Source organism: Rhea americana, unplaced genomic scaffold, assembly GCF_003343005.1.
Source record: "Rhea americana isolate MKP2758 unplaced genomic scaffold, rheAme1 scaffold_154, whole genome shotgun sequence".
Classification (NCBI taxonomy): Eukaryota; Metazoa; Chordata; class Aves; order Rheiformes; family Rheidae; genus Rhea; species Rhea americana.
In genome coordinates this window covers 1,156,900-1,181,147 of record NW_028185639.1, presented here as the reverse complement: position 1 = coordinate 1,181,147, position 24,248 = coordinate 1,156,900, and the positions used below count along the sequence as shown (strand labels likewise).

The 24,248-nt window shown below is 40.6% G+C and overlaps 1 protein-coding gene across 1 annotated transcript in view; it reads left to right on the top strand.

Annotated features, from left to right (window-relative positions):
* Nucleotides 1-24,248, top strand: part of TCERG1L (transcription elongation regulator 1 like) — a 147,999-nt gene that overhangs the window by 104,717 nt on the left and 19,034 nt on the right. The window contains exons 7-10 of the mRNA XM_085299795.1: nt 1,807-1,932; nt 11,611-11,705; nt 17,029-17,117; nt 21,891-22,045. Of these exons, the coding sequence (XP_085155921.1) occupies nt 1,807-1,932; nt 11,611-11,705; nt 17,029-17,117; nt 21,891-22,045 (465 nt within the window). The remainder of the gene's footprint in view (nt 1-1,806; nt 1,933-11,610; nt 11,706-17,028; nt 17,118-21,890; nt 22,046-24,248) is intronic.

Below are 24,248 nucleotides of genomic sequence, written 5' to 3'. Positions count from 1 at the left end.
AATAAATCATCCTTTAGCTCCTAATGTCTTTAAGATRCCCTGGCTAATGGCAAGCTGATACCGTGAACATGCATTCTCTGACATACCGTGGCCTTAGGATCCTGATCCCGACTCCGAAAGCTTCCAATACCTCCTACTTTTATTGACGATACCTATTATTTTTGATAAAGCTTTAATTTCCCCTGGGTGATTCCTCCGTCATTTGATAGGAATATGACTTTCTAATTCTGTTCGACCTTATTACTTTAACAAGATTTATTATGTTTGCATTTCTGGGGGTCTCTCACTGGTATACACTGGGTTTTCTGTAGCCCAAGTTTCTACTTGTTCATTTGAACAATTGCAATGATTACCAATTGTTCAGATATATCTTTTCTTGGAGAGATTGGAGCTTCCACTGCTCTCTTCTGGCTGTTGAGGTGGGAGACAAGAGAGAAGAAATTACTAGAATTTCAAAATGAATATTTCGTTTTACTCATAAGTAATTCAAATTATGTTCAACAGAATGTGTATCTCTGGCAGCTTCCAGAAGGCACTAGGATACTTCTGGTCCCAGCTGAAAAGTCTCCATGTTAACTCCGTATTTGCTGTTTTATGGCTCAGATCAGCGAGGAAATGCCCTCTTGTGCTATCCCCACACCAGCTGACATCCACGACTATAGTTTTGAGGAAGAAAAACGTTTTAGTTGCATTCAAAAAAGAAGATCTGTATTCTCTATGTTAGTGAGAGTTATGTTTATTAATCTGCTTTGACACTTGGAAACTGAGGAGCAAAAATCAATGAAAAAGTTTATAGAATATAGGTGAGTTGTTATAATAAAGAGTGGAGGCTCCAAAATGAGCCATGATACTCATAGTATGGAGAAGTCTGGATAACAGTGGTGTGATAGAGARCATAAGAGTATTTAGTGAAACAAAAGTGTTGTAAGTTCCTCAGATGTTGAATTGTACTCAGGAAAAAAATGTTATTCTCAGAGTCTGTCTTAAAGTAAAGATAGATTCCTGCAGTCAGTTCAGTCTTGAAAAGGTGGCTATAAAGAGACTGCTAGTGAGACACCTAAATTTATGTCCAAAATGAGGTGGTGTGAAGGTGTCCTTTCATTTCTGAAAGAAGGTTTAGTGTCTAAACTCACAGATAATGCAAAACTAATGCTCAACTTTTGACCTCAGATTTAGCAATAGCCACAAATTCTCAAGGATTAAGTAGCCTAGTTTCATTAGCATAGTTTTGGCAGCAGACTTGAATGACTAATTTATCATAAATAATGTATTTGATCATTTTAGTGGTTTTCTCTTTTGTGACTTGTTTGTGAGAAGACTGTGATTTGCTTGGATAAAGCTCTTGTTTCAGATTATTTGCAAAATATTTTCTGTGAGTGAGAAGGGCTGCAAACAGTTTGTGTTGAGTAATTTATAATTGAAATTGGAGGTGCCTTATTTAGTGTGTAATGAGAAAACTGATCTTATTGTATGTAYGTTCTCAGTCTATTAATACATCCTTGTAAATTCTTGTTAGGCGACTACATAGTAATTAATTTAAATTTCCAGCTGTGATTGTTTGCYGAGAGTCAATGCCTTTGTAGATATATTGGCCAGACAAGACCAGTAATTCAAATAAAYGCAAAGCCTATTGCTTTAAACATGTGCTTAGATATTTAGAGAGAAATGTTTGAATTTGCATCAGTATGTTTAGCAGCAGGGGAAAAAATAGGAACTATGAAAATAGGCTGGAAAAAAATGTGAGTTTTATAAAGGCAGTTTTGTTTAGTAGGGGAACAAACTGATTTCCTTGTGCTTTAACTGCAGGTTCTGCCTCTAGAGTGGACGCTCACATGAATCCTTTGATGCCAGCTCAAGTCACCAGGGTAACTGCTGTATCTGCACCAGCYGTGACTTTCATGGCAACCAATCTGATGGAGCAGACATTAGCAGGTGTGTTTATGTTTCAGTGTACTGATTATATTACGGAAGCATATGTTACATATTTGTCTACTTCCAGCCAAATCGTTTTCCATACTACATGGTAATGGGGGACCCTTAAAAATCAGCTCAGATTTTATGGATTTTGCTTCAACCAGTTAGGACCGTGTTCAGAAGGTTTCAGATCCTGTTTGCTCTGTCTGGCAATTGGCAGTCGCTTTGCATTTGATAATACGAAAGGCGAGTTTCTGAAATGTCCCTCRGCTTTTCGTTTCCCACGCCAGTGATATTCACAAGCATTTCAGTGATAATACGGTTATCTCTTGGCTAGTTGCTCCATTAAACCTCTTTGGTTTAAGTCTCAGAGGAAGCTTTATGCTGTAGTATGATGCAACTGTTTTATCCCCTGTCATCTAAATGTATGTGTGTTGTACTGAAAGGAGGGGAAATGCTATTCCCAAAGGCTGGAAAAAGTGTCAAGGCTTCATTTAGATTCGCGTTTCCACAGCGCAAACCACGATTAGAAAGAGATCGGTTTTTGATGGAAAATTGTGACYGTCTTTCCTAATTGCATGAAATTCTTACTGCAATACTGTCATTATTGTGAAGACAGGAACTCTGTTAATAGAGGTGAAATATTACTATTGGACTAAACAAATTGCTTCCTCTCRCTCACTTGAATATACACAGCAGTAAGCAAGAGGTAACAGCAAGCCCTGTCTAGCTATATTTATTGTCACATGGGTARGAACACATGTTGAAAGGCATATTTAATAAAACATTCTGGGAATTGTCAAGAATTAATAGGTTTCAGTACTGGTGTAGTTTATCTGATCTCTTATACCTGGGGAATATTAGCACAGTCGTGGAGATGTTGGAGGGCTGCATATTAGAGATGGATGTACTAGTACTGTATTTGATCACATACGGATTTTTTTTGTATAAAAACTATTACTTATTCAGCTAAGTGTTCACTCTGTGTGTGCATCAAGGTCTCCCCACAGCTAAAATGTAAGTTTCATAAAATSTTTTTTGGTTAGCTGGGCGAGACCAGTCCATACATCGAGCTGTAGGCTCCTTTTGAGGTAGTTATACCTATCTTGAATAAGATCTTCTGGYTGAATTTGTTTTACTGAGTATTGCRTTTCTGTYTGGAAATTGCTGAAATTTTCAGCAATACAGACAACTTAAAACTGAAGGAAAGTTCATATGCATTTTTTTTGACTTACTTCAGTTCGAAGTTTCTCTTTCAGTTTGGTTTGGTTTGGTTTTGGGAAGCACCTACTGTCCTTCACCATCCACTGAAGTGCTGGTCCTCTGCTTAAAGACCTACATGTTCCTCCTTAGGATCATTAACTCACTTGCTTGTTGAAAGCAGGTCTGATGGGGAAAATATTGCCACTATTTAAAAAATGCGTTGACAGAAAGATGATGATTTGTGCAAGAGCCATACTGATGTGCAGTTGATTGCTAGTTGAAAACTGAAATCGTGACTTCTGATATATTTCGTATAAAATATATGCCATAATCTTCTTATTGGTAGAGGTGAAAATACAAATCCTCCTGATTTTATCCATCGTGTTGAATGATGATTTGACTGTATAAAGCCTTTTGATGACTATTAAAAGGCTAGCATGAYATTTGGTCAATAGTTTTCGTAAAGCAGATGACTGCTAGGCTTACTGGGGTGCCATAGTTTTGGAAGAGTGATCGTTATATTTTCACATCTATACAAGTAAKGTAAATAAGATGACCCATTATATTTTTGTTTCTAGCTTTTTCTTGAAAATACAAAACACRTATGTCTCTCCCTGTTTGTCTTGTTTGATTTGCTGCCAGCAAATTATTTAACAGAAAAATGGCAATTTCACTGTAGTATGGATTTTTCTTTAATGTTTTTCAGGAGATCACACTGTTTTCTATAGGTTGCTACAAGGTGTCATTATCTCAATTGGAAAAACAATCAAAGTAAGAATCATAATTAAGAACAAATAACAGTAATAAAGGTGTTTCCATGCATCAGTCTSTAAAGTGCCGTAGGAAAGCAAACTGCCCGCGTGCCCTGTAGGTTGGCGTGTCGGCATGGGCAGCTCTGTCGCACGCTAACGTATCCAGCGCGGACACAAATCCCACCAAAGCAGCAGGTGTCCTCGCATGGAGCTTCGCACGGCGCACGGCGTCCCGTGGCCTCAGCGTTGTTTCTTCACAGAAGAAATTGTTGCACAATTGAGCTAGTGCACTGAGTGTTGGTGGMAGAAAGCCACCAAGCTGGGCCTGTCGCAGTTGTCACAACGGTATTTTGCTCACGATTGCACACAAAAATCCTTCTCTCTTAATGAAGACAACATTGATAAAATTGTCTTTATTTCTAGGACAAAAGTAGTAAATTTTGCAATGGTCCTGGGTTCTGGTAGGGATTTATTTTTGAACTTATTTTTGAGTTCTCAAGTAGTTTTTCTTTTTTCTTTTTTTTTGGGGGGGGGGGTAATAGTAGGTACGAGAGAAGTGGAATTGTTAACTGCTACTCTCACAAAGCTTCACATAATTCTATACATATTCAGAGCTGAGACCATTAAGYGTCTTGAAGATCAGGGCCAAGATCTTGAACTTGCTATTTAATAAGAATCCCAAGTAAAGAGTGGAGGAAAGCATGTCAAAGAATTAGCAAAATTGGAGACCAGGAATGCCGTTGAGCCTGAATCAGCCTTATGGAGRAATGGAAGAAGCTGCAAAATAGTGCAGTGGCTTAAACCAGATGAAAAACAAGCCAACCCAGCAGAAATACACTGCAAATAAGTGGACCTAAGGAGTTGCCTCRTGTGCAGGGAAGGAAGCGGCATGAGAAGAGAGGTGTGTGCGTGTGAGCAGTCCCTGGCGCTCGCTGGGGAGCAGCTTCCAGCAGTGCTCCTGGCAGTGCCAGRTCTGCAAGAAGCGAATATACTGGCCTAAGAAGCAAGTCCTTGCTTCTGGAAGGTGTGGGTGATCGGCTCTTCACTCCTCAGCTTGTCTGAGGAAACACCCCAGGGTTTTTTTTTCGCCTTTTTGCTCTATACCAAAGAAACTATATTTTCAGAGTAGGGGCAAATAGCATCTCTTGGACAGTGTTGGCCATATACTTGAAAAGTAAAATGATGAAGCAAGTTTTCTCTGAAGTTTGCATTGGGAGTATAGCATGTGCTGTGSTACACTAGAAACAGAACTTCTCCAGGTTGCTCTTCCAAGCCTGTTACAAATCTCCAGGAGAGTAAGCAGGGGAATGGGAAGCCATGGTCATAGAAGAAGAAACCTGCTCAGGGAGGCATGTTCTCTGGAAGGGAARCAGAGCGTTTGGCAGGTAACAGCAGAAAATGTGATCAAAGCAGAAAATAAGCAGTAGTAAAAAAACTGAAATAAACGGTGCGAGCAGAAGCAGGCTGTGCCAAGGGAAGCCGTGTTTCTTTAAAGCAGTGGTGGCAGCATGAGACCTGGACCCGCACTGGGCGGTGCGGGGTGCTCTGCACCCTGAGCAGAGCCTTCTGCACCCCGAGGTGCTGAGGCAGCRCAGCGCTGCTAGTACGCAGCTTCTGACACGGCCTGCATTAAAACCCCACGCTTATCCCGGGCAAGGGGGGACGGGGCAGGAGCTGTGAGTCAGTCAGATGGGTTGTTTGAGGCTGATCTCAAACAGACAAGAGCAGTGAGGCTGTGGGGAGAGGAACGACTGACCTACAGGGATGTTGCGGGGACTGTAAGAAATTGAGCATTTAGATGTGTGCACCTAAACCATTTTAGAGTCAAAAATTTAAACCTGCTKAAACTTCCTGTGAGATTAATGAAGCTTGGTCTCCAAATAGCTTTAGAAAACTAATTTTTACTATTTCTTGCCCATAGCTTCTTACGGAGTGAATCAGTCTCCCCKTTTCCCTCTCCCTCTCCCTCTTCCTTCTCACACTATTTCTGTTTTTAATAAGGTGTTTATAACTGTATACAGGCAGCCTCTGTAATATACCCCAGACAATTTTGCTCTTGCACCTTTACTTTTGTACTGTGAATTATTTATGCGACTCTACCTACAGTGAAGTCTTAAAGAAATCTCTTTAATCAGAGGTCTTTATTCACCAGTCTGCAGCGCGTCCTTTGGTAGCATTACAGCGACGACAGGAACACATCGTTGTTAATTACAGTGCTAAGTTCAGGGGTAAAAAAGCTGTGTGATTATGGTGAAAATACGCCACGGTAGCTTAATTGTCAGGCYGCAGTATGCTTTATGCACTTAAATCTAGTTAAGGAGGAAGGTTGATTTGCGAGAGAAGAGCAAAGCTGARCAAAGAAGTGCAGCAGCTGCAAATGGGGGTGCACCTGAGTCTTGCTCAGCGTCCTTTTTCCATGTGCAGAGATGAGAAGAAATCTGCAATGACCTAGGAAGTCTTAACAACGGTCTTCTAAGATTCCCCTTCAAAGGCAGTGCAGGTCTCTAATGCACAGCGCGGCCTCCCAAAGCCTCAGSAGTTCCCGTGCCGTTGGGTCTCCTTCCATGCACTGAGGCTCCCTCCTGGATGCGGCGTTCCCTGCTAGCTGGTCTCTACGTCAGCTGCAGGCTTCGGGGCTAGCTGGAGACAAGCTTGACATTTTTTGATGTTATACTTAGTGAAAACCRTGTGAATGTTCAATATAGATATAAAAGTAAAGGACTCCTGACATGCAGCGTGACTTTCAGGAGCTTAGCCCACGTTCTTTATTTTAAATTCTTTTTATTCCCATCTTATTTTAAATGTGCTCACTGTCCAAAATTTTATGGGAGTCTTGTTTGCGTGGCAATGCTTAATGACCTGTGTGCTACGATGCTTCACCAAGGTCTTCTGCACTGATGCTATCTGTTCCTAGCGTATGCCACCACAGCTACGTCACTCCCCGAGGCTGCGACTTTCCCGTTGGGATAACGTGAGGGAGTTTGCAAAGGGGAGAAGAAGAGAGGTTGCCTCAGGCAGTAGCAGCCCAGAGTATGTTCGAATAGGGACAAAAATTATGATGTAGGTAAAGAATCTCAGACTTAGTAGTGCTTCACAGTTTAAGCCAATCTTCGGCTATTGAGGAGGGTGAAAACAGCCGTGGGAAGAGCGGTTGTGTCCTGTGTTGTGCCTTCCTTTGCATCGCAGCTGAACTGCCTCCGCCTTCAGTGTATCTTAGCTCACCTCACCTATTTCAGTTCTTCGGTGTCATTTGTGGTGAAATTTCACACACACCATAGGGGTTTTTTTAAATCTAGCAATTAACATTAATATGTATTTATTATTATATTTAATTAATATATATTTATATATATAGCTATTAATTTAGAAGTAATGCTAGCCACATAAACATATCTACTACATTTCTTGTTTCTCACGTGTATATACCTATACATATAAAAGAATGAAACATCCTGGCTATTTTTTAAATGAACACATAATTAGACTATAAAGGAATTAAAACAGCCTTTCCGTAGGATTAGGGAAGTATCTAGGAAGAGGCAGAGTTGGCAGGGAGTTACCGTGATTTCCCTGTTAGAAGATGACTCTCCCATCCGTTAAGCATCTTTCATTGAAAGTGTTCTTCCGTGTTTGGATGCTTCTTGTCATAGTTACAGGATCAGGGGATTTGGCTTATCTAAACAGTAATTTGTCTGTGACTGTTTCATCACAAAGTAATTTCCCTTCCAGAATTACTGCTTCAGGGATTATTTCATGGCAGGACCTGAAGAGTCGAAAGCAAGAAATACTGAGACRTATCACGCCATTCCGCAGCGTTATCCTTAAAGACTTCCAGCTATGGTACAATAAGCAGAGCACCAGAGCCAATTACGCGCATCTAAACCGCCATATGAAACCTAGGGTGTTCAGGCTGATTCACATGCCTTTAAATTGCTGCAAAATCAATGACTTGTAAAGGAACATTTACTACAAAGGGAGGCGTCTCAAGGTTTCTTTCATCCTCTGCAAGCACATTTCCGCCAGGCGCACTAATAGCATTTTGGTTTGAAAGCCACGCCGGAGATGTGGGTGTTGGTAAGTAACGCATCGCGCCTACAGTTCGGCGCAAAGAAGCGTCTCAGCGGTGGACTTGGAGCATGCCATGAGAAGAGAAACAAGCAAGCCAAAATACCTGTGTGAAACAGTTAAGAAACTGCTCCTGTTCTTCCTTCTGCCGCGTTTTAGAGCTTTAGAATATACACGTATAGCAGAGGTACGTCTAAGCTAGGTCCTCCTATTGCGGTGCTGACCTTTGCCAAGAGAGTTGAGTGAGAGAAACATCTTAGGTTCCCAAATGTCTTTTTTGTTTCTTTGTTTTCCTTATAAGGAGCTTTTTGATGGGATTTTTATCTTCGCTTCTGGTACCATTTTCCAACACAAACAATATTGCAGTGCCTTAGTGTAGACTATAGTTTTACTCTGAGTTAAACTAAAAAACATAGTATTTCTTATTTGACAGCAGGATCCTGATTATTTTCTTGGCTTAAGAATGAACTCCCAGCATGGCAGTTTCTTCTTGCCCTCTTTCAGGTGTTCTTTGGCACAAAAATGCACAACTAAGTGCATACCCTTACTTCCGTCTTAATCATTTAGAAATTCCCAGCAGAATCACTGTATTACTCCTTTGATTCCTCTGATCTTTCCAGCTGTTCTGGCTATGATTTATGTCACCTTTTCTAGAAGTGCATTAGGAGAAAAAATAGGTTTGAACACTTAGAGTCAGACTGAAGTGAGATGTAGCTTTACAGTGTTTAATCAAAAATGAATTTATCAAGTAATGCTTTGATTCTCTAGTAACAAATGTCTAGTGAAGAAAGCTAAATTTAGAGATGCTTTTGATAAGTATTATCTACTCCGTCTTCCTAGCTACTTTAATGTGGAAATAAATTGATAAGGTTAGTAAATCTTTTTCATTACTCAAAAAAGTTGAGTAAGTCATCTTCTGAGAAAAGTGACATATTCTAACTTTTATTATGATATATTCGTTGGTGAAGCAGAGTAAAATTCTTGACAGGCACTAACGTTTTCATCAGTGCAGTTCATGTTACATGTATGTATCTATGCATCGGTAATCTGTGCAATTTTCAAATTAATTGAATAGTATTCTTACGTGTGAATCTACTATATAATATACATTACTAGAAAAGCAACGCTTTCAAATAGTCTTTTTTAAGCTACTAACAAAGTTTTAGACTATTTGGCAGACAGAAAATTCTCCCTGTCTCTTAAGTTGAGCTGGTTAAAAGGTGAGATCAATATGTTGCGGTTTGTCCTCATCAGAGCACTCTGAAGTGGGAAGTATAACCTCCCGTTTGCACTGCAATGTGGTACCTGGAGCTCGTGAAGAGATGTGTTACGCCGCTGCTTGGGSTTTGCAGTGCGAGTGCGGTGGGGTGGTGTAGAACGGAGGTTTCCTTGCAAAGCCAGCGCTACGTCTGCTGGGCATCATTCCAGTGTGGGGATAGTTACGGCAGTGATTCCAGAGTGTTTTGAGCTGCTTTTCGTAAGGGCTGGAGCCCTGCAGGTATGTACGCAGGGTAGTGCTTGATTATYGTTATGTATAACTCTTGGAATTTGTTTCGTGAATGAGTTGAAAYATCATCATCATCTGTTGTTTAACTGTGCCTAAAATTTTGTAGAAGTTTACGGTGGAATTCTAAACGTCGTGATGTGGGACCCTGCTCACAGTCTTGTACGCTTTTAGGCTAACAGGAACCACTAGATCGTGTAGTCCAATCGTTTGCTTATCACAGGCCATACATATTCTCCACTAACCCATTACTGTGTGTAGGGTAAAATAAATTGTTATTCTGTTTCACTYGAGAAAAGGCAATTTAGTTAGGAAGAGCAAGTGGAAGAGAACTATGAACTATGCTTTTTTATTTTAATCAGTTATCTTACTAAGAACATATGATGTTCCTGCTCCTCACAGGTGGGATGGGATATCTTTGTTCAAAACCCCAGAGATGCTACAGAAAATAAAATCTTTTTTGATTTCTCAGTCAGAGAAATACTTTTCTGACTGCTAAATCTGTGTCTGCTACTTGCATCCTCTTTCCATTCTGTTACTTGTTGCCTGTTATCCAGACACACAAATTTTGTAGCCAGTGGAAACACTTCTGCGGAAACACTTGTTATTTAGCAATGTGATTTAGTTTGAGTTAAGGGTATACACCTATTTTTAAGATAGAGACAACTGTTATTTTATAAAGGAGAGGAACTTGTTCTTGCAACTGTTTCCAATTAAAATGCAATTAAAAGCCCATCCACTATTTCCATGCAAGTTAACTCAGAGCATAAAAGTATCTTCCAGCTTCAAAGGGAAACAGTTTCCGAGTTCTCTGGGCAGTGTCCTCTAGYCATTAACGACATTCGCGGAGAGAGTGCTTACTGTTCGGCGCAGCACACACGGAGCCTGTTTTCATAGGGCTGTACGTAAGATATTAATTCCAGATGTTCTCACTGCTGTGAATCCCACATCCTCCGTTAAGGGCAGTTGAGCTCCACTAGTTTAAAGCTGCTGCAAATGTATGCAGCGCTAGCTGAGGGCCAGCTAATGGTTGGATAAGCAGATACGAACTGATGTGGCATAAATGTCAAAAAAAGTYGTACACTAAGAAAAGATAGAGTTGCAGTCTCCGTTTGATCATCTTTCCATCCCACGAAGGTACAGCCTGATACTAAGTGTGAAAGATGCTGCTGTTCTCACCCATTAACATTTGCAGTGCAASTGTAAGCAGTGAGTTTATACCGTGTTAAAAGGAGAAATAACACATGCATTTTGAGACTGCCTAATTATGAACCATTTTTTAAGGAAACATGTTTTATCAGACTCACTGAATCTGTTTCGATTTTATTACATCAATTCTGTTAAGTTACCTTAAGTGTTTCCTCCCCTCCATAAGTGTTCTCACTTTCAATCTAGTGATGAGGTGATGATTTGAAAAACTAAGGGGAAAATGAATTTCCGAAGATTTGAAGAGTGCTACTAGGAGCTTCAAGTAATTGATAATTTCCATGAGATATATTCATGTTTCCATAAAAAGAAAGTTTCTGCTTTGATTTCAGAGAAAGCAGGAGAAAAAACTCAGTACAATAAAAATCTCACTCTAAAGTATTTGGATGTGTCACAGTAAAATAATGTGTGATATCTAGAAAAGCAATACAGTCCTTGTCACACATATGTATGTCACATACMTATGTGCATATGTGAACGACACGACTGAGCGCAGGGGAGATGGATTCACGTGGAGCTCTGTCTCTCACTGGCCTATAGAAACAGGCTTGGTGTGAACTGGGTTGAGTCATGAAATTGTCATCAAATCTGTATGCACAGAGTGCAAAACTCCCGTCGGTCTGGTTACTAAATGCTTATAGTATTTCGTGTACTTCCCAGCACTACTGACTGTCTGTTCTATCCCTGAGATAGCAATATTAGTGAGACTTTAGTCTTCTTTGCTTTCAGAAAATAAAAAAAACAGTGCCTACTGACTTAGTTTTCCCCAATAAAATTCTTAAGGTAGTATACTCTTGCAGAAGATCTCCTGCTAAAAGCCGCAGTATTCAGTTTTAAATAATGAAGCATTTTGGAGCACCACCTGTTTTATTCTCTACTAGAGGTTCTGTATTAGATAATGAGATAACTCGGTGGTGTTAGGAATGTATTTGTTGTATATTTAAAAGAAATGTTTTGCCCTCACAGATAATGGCAAAGAATCAAGTAGATCCTCCTGCCCACCAACCTTGATTTTACATACTGACAGAAAAAGTAAGCCAGTGGAGAGTGGTGATGATAAGGTCTGTTACAGATTTATTTTTTCTTCTTTTAAAAGAAAGTCTTTTTAAAATATTGCACTGCACAAATTAGAAWGAGAATAAAGGACTGTTCTTTGATCTAGAGCTTTGCTGTCAATATAGGATGGTTCCATGCAGTTGATTTTAAAGAGCTATCTATTTAATCTATCTTGAGCTGTCTATTTAATCTATCTTGGTACTTTATATAAGCTCTGTCATTGTAGCATCATACTACCTCGAGAAAAGACATTCATGTCTGGTGTTCTCCCCCTCCCCAGCTGTGAGAGTAATAGCTTGCATAGTTAATCAGTGATTCTTGATGCTATTGTGTGAATGTGTATGTTTGTTTGCAAATGTGGAGATGTGACACAATCTGAGACAAAATTCATGTACTAGAAGTTAAAATGAAAAAAACAGATTTTGTGATTTTCACAGAATAGTTGGGTTTGACAGAGACCCCTTGAGATCATCTTGTACATCATCTACAGCTTTTGCTTACGTTTAGCTGTATTTTAATTTGTTCCCATTGCCTCCTCTTGTCTTGTCGCTGGATACCATGGAAAAGAATCTGGCTGCCTTCTTTACCCTGCCACCCCACCCCAATCAGGTCGTTGATATGATCCCCCTGAGCCTYCTCTTCTCCAGGCTGAACAGTCACGGCGCTCTCAGCTTCTCCTTGTGTGAGAGATGCCCACAGTCAGCTCTGTGGCCCTTCCCTGGACTCGCTTCAGTCAGTCTGTGTCTCTCTCATACTGGGGAGCCCAGCACTGGACCCAGCACACCAGGTGTGGCTTCACCAGTGCTGAGCAGAGAGGCAGGATCACCTCTCCCGACCTGCTGGCAACTCTCTGCCTAATGCAGCCCAGGAGGCCACTGGCTGCCTTTGCCAGGAGGGTGCACCGCTGCCTCATGTTCACTTTGGTGTCCACCATCCACCAGGACCGCTGGGTCCTTCTCTGCCAAGCTGCTCTCCAGGTGGCCAATCCCCAGCCTGCCCCGATGGCTGGGGCAATTCCTTCCCAGGGGTAGGACTTTGCACTCGCCTTCGTTGAACTTCATGAGGTTGCTGTCTGCCCACCTCTCCAGCCTGTCGAGGTCCCCCTGAACAGCAGCACACCCATCTGYTGTACCAGGCACTCCTCSCAGTTTTGTCTTGTCTGCAAACTTGCTGAGCATGCACTCTGCCCCATCATCCAGGTAATGAATGATGTTGAACAGTATAGACCCCAGTATCAACAGAGGACACCACTAGCAACTGACCTCCAGCTGGACCTCYGATCACAACCCTCTAAGCCTGACAGTTCAGCCAGTGTTTGATCCACCTCACTATCCATTTTATGTAGCTYGGATTTCCTCAGTTTGTCTGTGAGAATGTTATTGGCAACAGCATTGCAAACCTTGTTAAAATCAAGATAAACAACATCCACTGCTCTTCCGTCATCCACTGAGCCAGTCACTTCATCATARAAGGCTACCCCATTGGTCAGGCAGGATTTCTCCTTCATAAATCCATGCGTGCTACTCCCAGCCACTTTCTTRTCCTTAACGTGTTTGGAAATGGTTTCCAGAATTATTTGCTCTRTCACTTTCACAGGGATCAAGGTGAGGTTGACTGTAGTTCCCCCGATCCTCCTTCTTGCCCTTCTTGAAGGTAGGGGTGACATTTGCTTTCTTCCTGTCCTCAGCAACCTCTCCTGATCACCATGACCTGTCAGAGATAATTGAGAGTGGTCTGACAGTGACATTGGCCAGCTCCCTCAGCACTTGTGGGTGCATCTCATCAGGCCCATGGACTTGTGATATTCAGTTTGTTTCAGTGTTCTCTAACCTGATTCTCCTCCACAGAGGGTGTCTTCCTTGCTGCAGACTTTCCCACTCTTTTCAGAGACCTGGGATTCATGAAGGCCAGTCTTGCCAGTAAAGACCAAGACAAAGAAGGCACTGAGTATCTTAGCCTCTTCCTCAATCTTTCTCACCAGGTCCCCTGCCCCATTCAGCAGCAGGCCTATATTTTCCCTAGCCTCCCTTTTGCTGCTAATATGCCAGTAGAAGCTCTTCTTGGTGCCTTTCATGTGCTTCATCAGATTCAACTCTCAGTAAGCTTTGGCTTTCTTAACCCTGTGCCTGGGTGCTTAGAAAAGGTGTCTCTGTTCTTCCTGGGCCATCTGACCATGGTTCCACTCTTGTATGCTTCCTTTCGAAGTCTGAGGTTAGTCAGGAGCTAGCTGTTGATCCATGCAGGCTTCTTGCTGCCTTTGCTTGATTTCCTGCATGCCAGAGTGGACCATTCTTGAGCTTTGAGGAGGTGATCCTTGAAGAAAACCAGCTCTCCTGGACCCCTATTCTCTCCAGGACTATCTTCCACAGGATTCTTCCAAGCAAATTCCTCAACAGGGCAAAGTCTGCTCTTCTGAAATGCAGAGTTGTGTTCCTGCTTTTTGCCTTGTTCCCTTCTCTCAGGATCCTGAACTCCACCATCTCATGGTCACTGCAGCCAAGACTACTCCTGACTTTCATATCCCTGACCAGTTCTTTGATTGTAAGTATGAGGTCCAGCAGATCATCCGCTCTTGTTGGCACCTTAATCACCTGTGTGAGGAAGTTGTCATCAGTGTATTCCAGAAGCCCCCTGGACTACTTGTGCCCTGCTGTAGTGCTCTTCCAACAGATAGCAGGTTAAGTTCCCTCATGAGAACCAGAACCTGTGAACCGGAGGCCTCTTCCAGTCACCTGAAGAAGGCCTCATCTACTTTTTTTTCCTGATMAGGCAGTCTATAGCAGACATCAACCACAACATTGCCCATGCTGGTCTACCTGGAAATCCTAACCCATAAGCACTCATCAGACTTATCATCTGTCCTAGAGCACAGCTCTGTGGATTCTTGCTGCTTGCTCCCATGAAGGGCAGCTCCCTCTCCTCATTTGCCAGGCCTCTCCCTCCTAAAGAAACTCTACTCATCCACAGCAGTCTTGTGAGCTATCCCACCACATCTCTATCAGCCCAAGGAGATCATAGTCCTGCAACTGCACATAGACCACCAGCTCCTCCTGTTTGWTCCCCATGCTGCACGCCTTCCCATACAGGCACTTCAGATGGGCATTCACTCATGCTGATTTCTTATGAGAAATACAAGATCTTCTCCCATCGTATTGTCCTCTTGGCACTTCCTTATTTTTGTGTATATGCTTCACATAGGTACCTTTCAAGCCTGTTTTGTGATTCTCAAAGTTTCTCTTGTCCACATCACCTGGCACCCTCTGCTTACCAACCTGGTCTAAGACTTCCTCACTTAATAGTGCTTATCACTTCCCACCCCCATCACTCCTAGCTTAAAGCTCTCCTCACCAGGTTAATKTTCAGTTCCTTGGAAGAGTCTTATCAATTGTGGGGGATGCATTTTTCTTCCACTATCTCCCTCTTTSCTTTATAACCTTTTATTGGGGAGATATATCAGTATTATGGCTGAGCCCAGTTCTGTGGTGTCAGTGTAAATGTCTAGAAAAATAGTATTTCCAAGACTGCAACTGCTGAGTCCCTGTAGAGCTTAAAATTCTAGGTGCCTAAACACATCTCCCCATGTACAAGGAGGAATTCCTTCATGGCTCCTTCCTTTTGATGTTACTAATTTAAAATGCTGTGCACTGCTTAACGAATGTTGTGTATAGCACTTCTTTAAAGGATCAGTCAAGGGGTTCTTTAATAAAACTGACAGGTGAATGTAAATGAAAAGCAATATTTTGTGTACCTTACACATGCATAATCTTATATGTTTGCAACTCTATTAGCTTTTTTTAAAAAATAGATTATTAGTATTATATGAAGGAAAAGGACCTAAATCATAGTCTTAGCTTCTGTGAAATAAATGGAAGTAATTTGCTTTCTGTACAACTCATAGAGGCATCATCAAAATGGCTAAAGCTAAAAGAGGAATACCTCTATCTGAGTATGTTGGTGTCAGCAATGAAGGTGCTCGAAGCTACTACCCTGCACCTTCCAACAGGCATGTTCTGTTCCCCCACGCTGTTCTGCCCACATGCCTTTTACATTAGGAGCTTTGTACTACAAGAAGAGGAAGTGTAGACTGAGCCACTATTCAATTTATTTTCATTTGTAACATTTCCTATCATGTTGTCATCTTTATGCTTTCTGCAACCGAAACTTCTCTGTCTACTCTCAAACTCTGCAGGTATTCCCCACATTTACAGCTGCACTGATACTTGGGCACAATCCTTAGTGCTGTAAGTTGTAAAGTACTTTCAGGAGGAAGACCTCAGTATACATATTTTATTATTTTTTAATTATGTATGTGCTTCTCAAGCTTTGATATTCTACTGAGCTATCACTGCCTTCCTTTCCTACACTGCCCCCTCTCAATTAGTTTCTGTGAGCTACTACAATAAATAGCTGTTCTTTAACCATTAAAACACTTACTGCCTGTTTTTTCTGGAGAAATCATGCAAGCAGCTGTTCAGCTATGCCATATTATCTGTTAAACCATCTGTAGAGACCAGCTTTCTGAATAACGGCCAGAACCGTATCACAAGTTTCTTTGATAGCAGCAGAAGTGTGGTCAGATCCCCGCACGTCACGCCTCTGCATAGTTTCAAGTGGATGATACGGTTGGCCATAGCCAAAGAGAACTGCTTTTGCCAGCCTTACGGCTTTGCAAAGTACCATAAAGAATGTGGACAACTAAACAGCTAGTGATCACAGAGATACTACTAACCTTTGCAGAGTACTCTGTATTCCCGGGATTGTCACTGCTCCAGTTCTGTCCATGCAAACCGTTTCCTTCAGTCACATACTACTTAAAGTACTAACGTTTATAAGAGTGTTTTCTTGCCAACTTGGGTCATCAGCACCCCTTTTCCTTGCTGTTTCCCCACTGCTCCTGTGTGTGTGTGCTGTTGCTTTGACCTTGAGTGGTCCCTTATTGCGCTCAGCAGTCACAGCTCTCCATTTGGTTCCAGGTCTCGGCCTTGTTATGAGCTTAGTCTTTCATTCCACACCTTTTATTTCTGATAAGATACCTGTCCTACTTACGTTGCAATATACAGAATTACACATCAAAATAGCCTAAGCGAGCTATTGGCAGGTACAAGAGCACRTCTACTGGTTTTTCATTTGTGTTATTTGAAATGGGACAACATTTTTATTATTTCTAGTTTATCCAGTGTTCTCAAGGCAGCTACTTGTTTGTATAACCACTAGGGGAATAATGGCAATTTGGGTAATCCACTTCAAGTTAAAGGGAATGATTTGTATGACAATAACATCCTTATGWATCAGCTTTATTTGTTGACTAATCTCTATCTGTCTTTAAAGGATCATTCTTTAAAACTGTTAAGTGAGGATGACAGCACAGCAAATGGCAACAAGCCTGTGGCATCCACCCCAGTGCCAGGATCACCATGGTAAGCAAGTGCAAGCAGACCTAATAAAAATCGTTCATCAGTATCATTGCTCTAGCCAAACGTGCATTAGTGGCCTGTTATGTGGGGAAAACATGCTGCGCTGGTTGTTAAGTAGCAATGCTGAATTCCTTTGCAAGTTTCCACTGCAGCTTTTCATCATTAATGATATACTTAACGAAAATGAGAGGACATAGCAGCAAACCCAGTATGAGCCAGCTCCCCAAGATTTATAGGGTAAGTGGAGTGTGCTACTGAAAGCCAGAAATCAATTCCTGCAGAATGTAACTGATTATTTTTCTTTCTAATTTTGTTGCTGTATATCTCTGCTTGCGTTCTGTAAAGTAGTGTTGTGTTAATGTTCRGCTTGGTTCTTTAGGGCTCAGATCTTATCAGACCTCACACATTGAGGGTTCAGCTTGGAAAGTGCTGATGGATCAAAGAGAAAATGTAAGATCTCTGAGAAATGGTTCTGCCTCTTAGGGCCAGATCCTCTTCATCTCGTAATTATTTTCATTGGCAGTGGAAAACTCCTGTTGTCTTGCAAGACTGGTACTGATTTTAGGTTATATCTGTGAAAACAGGTTGTGTCCCATGACCCAAGTTTCCTGACCAGGTTCCCATTCAAAAATTACGTGCTGTGTAACTAAAATGCGGATGTGATTTTGAAATGAAAAAAAAAACCTGTCTTCACCTTCTGTCTAGAATGGCTCATTAGATGGATGTTTGTCTTCTTTACCTGTACGCATTTTATGCTGGACAAAATAATCAATTTATAGTCAGTTACTGAAATCTGTGGAACCTTTGGTTAAAAGACTCTGTAAATACTGGTCATTATTTACTATTATTACACAGTGCCATTTTTTGCAAACTAGCATTGTAAACCCAGTCTGATGTCATACCTAAGTTAGACATCATAAACTTGTGATTTGCATTAATCATTTCTCTTCCTGACCTTTGTTTGTTGATATGAAATAGTAAACAGGAAATGTTTGAATCCAGGAGTGTCATAAGCAGTTTATAGCTTCGGTGATCCTTATTCAAAAGAGACATAATCGTTTGGTAACCCGCAACGGAAACTCACGGCATTCCATCTTCTTTAGCAGTATATGCTGAATGGTGAGTGGGCATTCAGTGCATTATTCGAAAGTGCACCACTCTCGCATCCAAACTGGTGATGCTTTTATCTTCAAGGCGTAACCATACTTTCAGAGTCTCCTGATAGTTTCAAGAGGACTGCTTAATGACCAAGTCAGTACTCAGTGTGCTAGAAAAGGCGTCAAAATCTGGTGCTCTTGGACCAGARGAAAATTTCATAGCCCTCATACTGACACTTGTCCCCTTCTGATGTGACCAAGTCTGATCTGCACCATGACTCATAATCGAGTGCAGAATATGGGTGCGTCAGTCATAATTTACAATTTTTTGAATAGGAAAGTTTTATAAAATTAGATGTGTGACACAAATTCAACAAAATCCTGAATGTACTTCAACCACTCTCCACCTATAGGTTGGCTCCATGCTTCTGCGGGATCCATGGTTGATGTGACATCACCAAGCATATGCTGGGATGTCATTCTGGAGCAGAAGCAGGAAATCTGAGTGGGGCTGGAGGTTGTACCACTTAAAACAAATTAAAAGGTGAGTTTCCAGTTGTTAATGTGCTGCCAGCCCCTCTTAGCCTTGCAGGACATTCAGCACATAGTGCAAAAGGCAATGGAATTCAGATAATTCCAGATTTGATCCTCCACTCCTTATTCAAAAAAGTAGGATGGGCCTATTTGGTAGATGCTGATCTCACTAAAATAATATTTTTTTCAAAAGTAACAAGTCGTATGTTTTAGGATATATTTAAACTTGTGGGATGCTGACCATTTACATAAAATACCCTATCTATCTATGTTTTCTGTGAATTAATTACCATTATTTCCACTGCTAAGGCTGACCACTTTTGTAACAGAAGAGTTTAATTTGAGAATAGAGAACAGTGTCTAGAATAGACAGCTGTTGAGTGTATTTGATAAAACACATAGTGAATACTTAAGAAGTGTTTCTCATTCTACTGTTGTCAGCTTCTAGGATACTGGGTGGCAGTTAGGGTACCAGAGAGACATCTTAGAGATGGAGAAGGTTGGAGGAGATGGTTAGAGATTTCCAGACTGAATGGGAATCACCGTGTGAAGGAAGTGGAAGGAGTCGTAACTGCTGTGCTGCCATTCCGTAATGCTGTCAGCACTAATGCAAAGGCTGTCAGGCATGCCTGGCTTTATGAGCTGCATACATCGGTTAGCCTCAGTGGCAAGGGGAAGTTCACAAAGTGTTTGTAGGATCTGGAGTAGAGGGAGGAYGGGAGGTGATTTCAGAAACCTGTGGACATGCAGAGGGAGAAAGAGCAAGAAGAAAAAGCTGGTAGAAAAGGGAGAGAGCCAGAAGAGAGTAGAGTTCTACATAGACAGGCAGCAGTGGGTGCTGGTGTAATGGATGAAATCACCTGCACTTACCTTATCTTCATCCATTTTTGTACCTTCCGTAGGCATTGACTGCTYGCCCAAACCCTGTGCACCTGGACGTCCTTTCTCTCCTTTCTTTCTCACACGTCCATGTTTCTCTGGTAATACTAAAGGCATTGAAATAGCCATTGTATATTGCTGAGACTCAGAGGAAATTGCTTATCGAGGAGACTAGGACAGTAATGTCCAACTCAAAAAGATCAGTGGTTTAAGGTCTTCACATCTCATCAGTGCTTCCAAACATCAAGTTAATATATAAATCAAAAAAATAAAAAAAAAAAAAGGAAGGCAGAGGACCTACCATAATCAGCTAGACTGTAATTGGTAATAGCAGAAAAAAATTCAAGTATATTACCAAAACTTATTTACCTTATGAAATAAATAAAATATGTTAATATTATCATCTTATCATAGTCTTAYTCCTAATCTTACTCATACTTAAGTTATAATTTCCTAAATGGAAAAACAAGCATAACAGTATCTCCATTTCCAATTTATGCTCTGTGACAAAATACCATGCTCCCCCTTTGGATAATTGAAACTGTTATTTTACCAAAGAGGGACAGGTGAGATGTTACACTGGGAAAAGGACACTAATTTTTAATCAAATGTCAAATTGCATTGGTTGCAGAAAAAAGAAGAGGCATCACAGGGGACCCCAGAGTTTCTAACCTGAGTAATGGCAAGCAGGACCTGGWGGTGTTCAGTGATTAATGAGCAACATCAACACCTATTTGAGTGGTCAGAGAAGCAGTAAGCGCATCAGGATATAAGCAGGGACAAAACACAAGTTTCTGTAAATACTGATTAGAATCTCTGTCAAGTAATAGCTTAGATAGTCCTGTCTGTGTGTGATAACTTCGTCGATCCTAAACAACATGCTGGTTTCAAGTTTACCATCATCTGCAGGTATTTCCCCTMGTGATTCAAATTCCAGTATGCTTATTTGTCAATAAAATACATTACAGTAAGGGACATTTCAAAGCAGGCATTTACTTCTGTGATTGACCTATATCCTGATCGTAAGACGAATATTTAATAATAAGAGGATAAATATAACCCCTTTAAATTAATCAGCTAAATCTGRCCTCTTCACCTAAATGTGAAGCTTTTTCCCCCCCGCTTCTGGCATGATTGTGATATTTATGGTATTGTGGAGTCTTTGTTCTAAAATGTTCCTGTAAAAGGCTGTCGTGGTATTTTATGCAGTGGAGACTTGTGGCTAATGGCACAGTTGCAGTTTGTGACCTGATAATCAGGGTCTGGGACAGAGCAGGGGAGCCCGTAGCATGGAGGTGCGTTGGCAGATGTGCTAATTGCAGCTGCTCATTGCCTCGGCAGCGAGCGGCGCCTCTCTTTTGTGAGGCTATTTCTTGATCCAAAACATTTGTATATTAAGATAATGTGGAAGTGATTAAAATATTTGTCATGTCCATGTCACGAAATTCAGGATTCATCTTGTGAATGTTTTAACTTTACTGAACATAGTTTCTCAGATCTTCAGATTCAATAAGACATTTCTTAGATGGAACTTCTTGCTGCTGTCTGTAATTGTACAAAGGTACATTTCTTAAAAAGGTAATATATTTTTRTTATATGTATGGGCAAGATCAGTGGTGATGTCTTACCAGTAGCATACAGAAAATTTCAAAGTATCATGTAAAAATACTTTGTAGTGATGTAGCAATTTTCCTGCTTGCAGTTTTTTACCCAGACCAGACTTCTTTTTAAACAATTCTGTTCCCTACTGTGTCAGTAACAATTAAGCACTGGAGATCTTAACAGTAATAAGATTTGTTTCTTCCAGGTATCTATGTTTCAGAGAGACTAACATCTTCCCATTTTGTTTGTGTGTGTGTGAGTCAGACTGCATATATAATGCTTGTTTTCTTTAGCAGCTATCAGGACTTCTGTGGCTTTCTACTTGCACAGTTAATGTCCTCAAAATGTGAAGTATATTTTCGTATGTCTTCTTTTGCTATGAACATCCCTGTTTTCCTCCTGTCTTACTTCTTTCCTACTATGATAGAATATTGGACCTACTGCTCTCATGGAGTGTTTATACCATTTCTATGGCATTTTGTTGATATGGAAAGAGTTACTGTACTCAAGATAACTTGAACAGGCTAGACTTCTGCAGGTTGTCAGTTTGAAATGAGTCTCACCTATGCACTGTAGACTAGGATATAATAAGCTAGCCATGAGTTAATTTCTTGTTCATAAGTGTATTTGGTATTCCCTAAGCGTAATTTATCAATTGAAATAGGTGTATAGTCTGGACTGGAGATGACAGAGTCTTCTTCTTCAACCCTACAATGCAGCTGTCTGTATGGGAGAAACCAGTGGATCTAAAGAATCGCGGCGATATAAATAGAATCATTGAAGACCCACCTCATAAACGCAAACTGGAAACTTCAGCAAGTAACTAATGCTGTGATTATTTGCATTTATTTAAACTCAGATGTTAAATGAAACTTGATCGCTAAATGCATTCAGTGAAAATTTGGTAACCATAATTAGAATGGCTTTTGTTGAGATTTTGTGTAAAGCATTGTGTTAAAATTGATGATCATTACTAAATAYTTGTTTCACTGACATGCTAAATTTGAGGATTGAGGACATTCATTRTTTCAAATGAAGAAATAGATGGCTTCTTATTTTGGATGAGTCTTTGATGTATGAAATACATCTTGGAAGACACTGTCTTTATGTCTTACTACACTTATATTTCCAAGATGTATATTAGGAATGCATTAGCGTAGTTTTCTTCGTCCAAATGTCCTATTGACTATTCTGAAAAAGGAGATGCTCTGTAGTTAATGATTATTCAGCCAAATTGTAGAGGGAGAAAAAATCCCAATAGTARATCTCAAATGACTGCTAAAAGGTTTGATAGAAACATTGATGCTTCACTCCAGACATAGCTTTGCCACTCACCTTCTAAACCCTATGGATTCCTGAAGGGATATGCTTGGCTCTGACTAAAAAATAACCTGCTGATCTAYAGGAATACATATTAAGTGGTTCAAAATGTAGTTTAAAAGAAAGGCCATGGCTTCTTACTGATCTGAGGTTTGCCCTCTGGTCCTCCACTAGACAGGCCAATTTGCTGAGACAGTTTTTSCAGCCTGATTTTCCCCCTACACACACCCTCTTCCATTGTACCCACCCTACCATGCTCCCCATGCCATGCTCTCCTTTCAGTTTACTCTCTGTCATTTTGTAGTTCAGCCCCAGCTTTATTCTTTAGTGACCATCCCAAAGGTTGCCCTTGCATGTTGGCCTGAGCTTGCCAGAGCAGTGGTGGCTCCATAGCTTGTTCCACTGTGTTTCTCTCCAAAGATTTTGTTTCACCAGTTGATGTTTACCCCTTTTGCTACGTTACTGGGACTGCTCCGTTCAGTGTGGACACTTCTCTTTCGCAGCTCCCTCCGTTGGCGTTCCTGCAGGAGCAGTATCAGCAAGATCTGCYGTTGCGGGAAGTCACCCAAAACTGTGCCAGCCATTGCAAAACCTTGTTTGTTTGAATGAGCTGTTTATGCCGGGGAATTCTTACTTCCACCACACCCAAGTATTTTACTCAATGGTAGTTTCACTGGAAAACCTGCTTCAGCTGATACCTGTTCTTTAGTGGCAAGATCTAGAAATATGGAGTGGGAGATAAGATGTGACCTTCATCATTATTTAGAAGTGTAATATTTTTTAACTGAAAATAAGATAAGTCTGCAAGTTTCATGAAGTGACCTGTCTTCTGTGCTCATGCTATTAGGGCCATAATGTAGGCTTTGATATGGAGGCACAGCTTCAAAGTAACTACTGCAAGATAAAGGTTGTGGGTATGCATTTGTGGGTTTGAAAGACTGTGCTTACAGGTGATACAAGTAAGTAATAATCAGGATTTATGTTATCATTATTAGAAGTTTAAGAAGAAATGCTACAGAGAGTGGTTTTCTATTTATGTATTCCTTACCAACATATAATATCATTACATTTTTCAATATAAATTTAAATTGTAAGAGGCTTGAAACAATATCATAGGGTTTTTTTATATGGCTTGAGCAAGTTTTCATAAATATCCAATAATTCTAAAGCATATCTGCTGAAGTTAATTCTTCAGGAGTAAAGCGTAGCATAAGTTTTATGTTGCAGGATGTATTGAAAGATTGATTAGTTACTGGCTGGAGGGCATGATAACCAAAGATAAGACTGAGGGTCATTATTCATGGTCTATCATTAATTAATGAGGAGGATCTAAAGCCAGTGCTGATACGTGTCATTTCCAAAATTTATTTTTTGCTCTGGGTTCCATCCTTTATAGTCTATTATGTATATGTGTTATTAAGACTTGATTCATGCACCAGGCTCTTTATGACCATGGCTTTCATTGTCGCTAATAGTCTTCATCTTCTTTATTATCTCTGGGGCTTGTGACTGCTCAGTATATGAGAAAATGAAGTTATAATTAGTGAATATTAGCTGATGAGGTCAAAGGAATTAATTGTTACCATTGCTCTTACATTATAATTTTGGATATATAAATAAAAGACATGAGCTGTGTGTTTGCAACAATGGTTGCCAAATTTATTTAGTTTTGTTGCTGCTGTGGAGTTTTAATTAGAAGCTT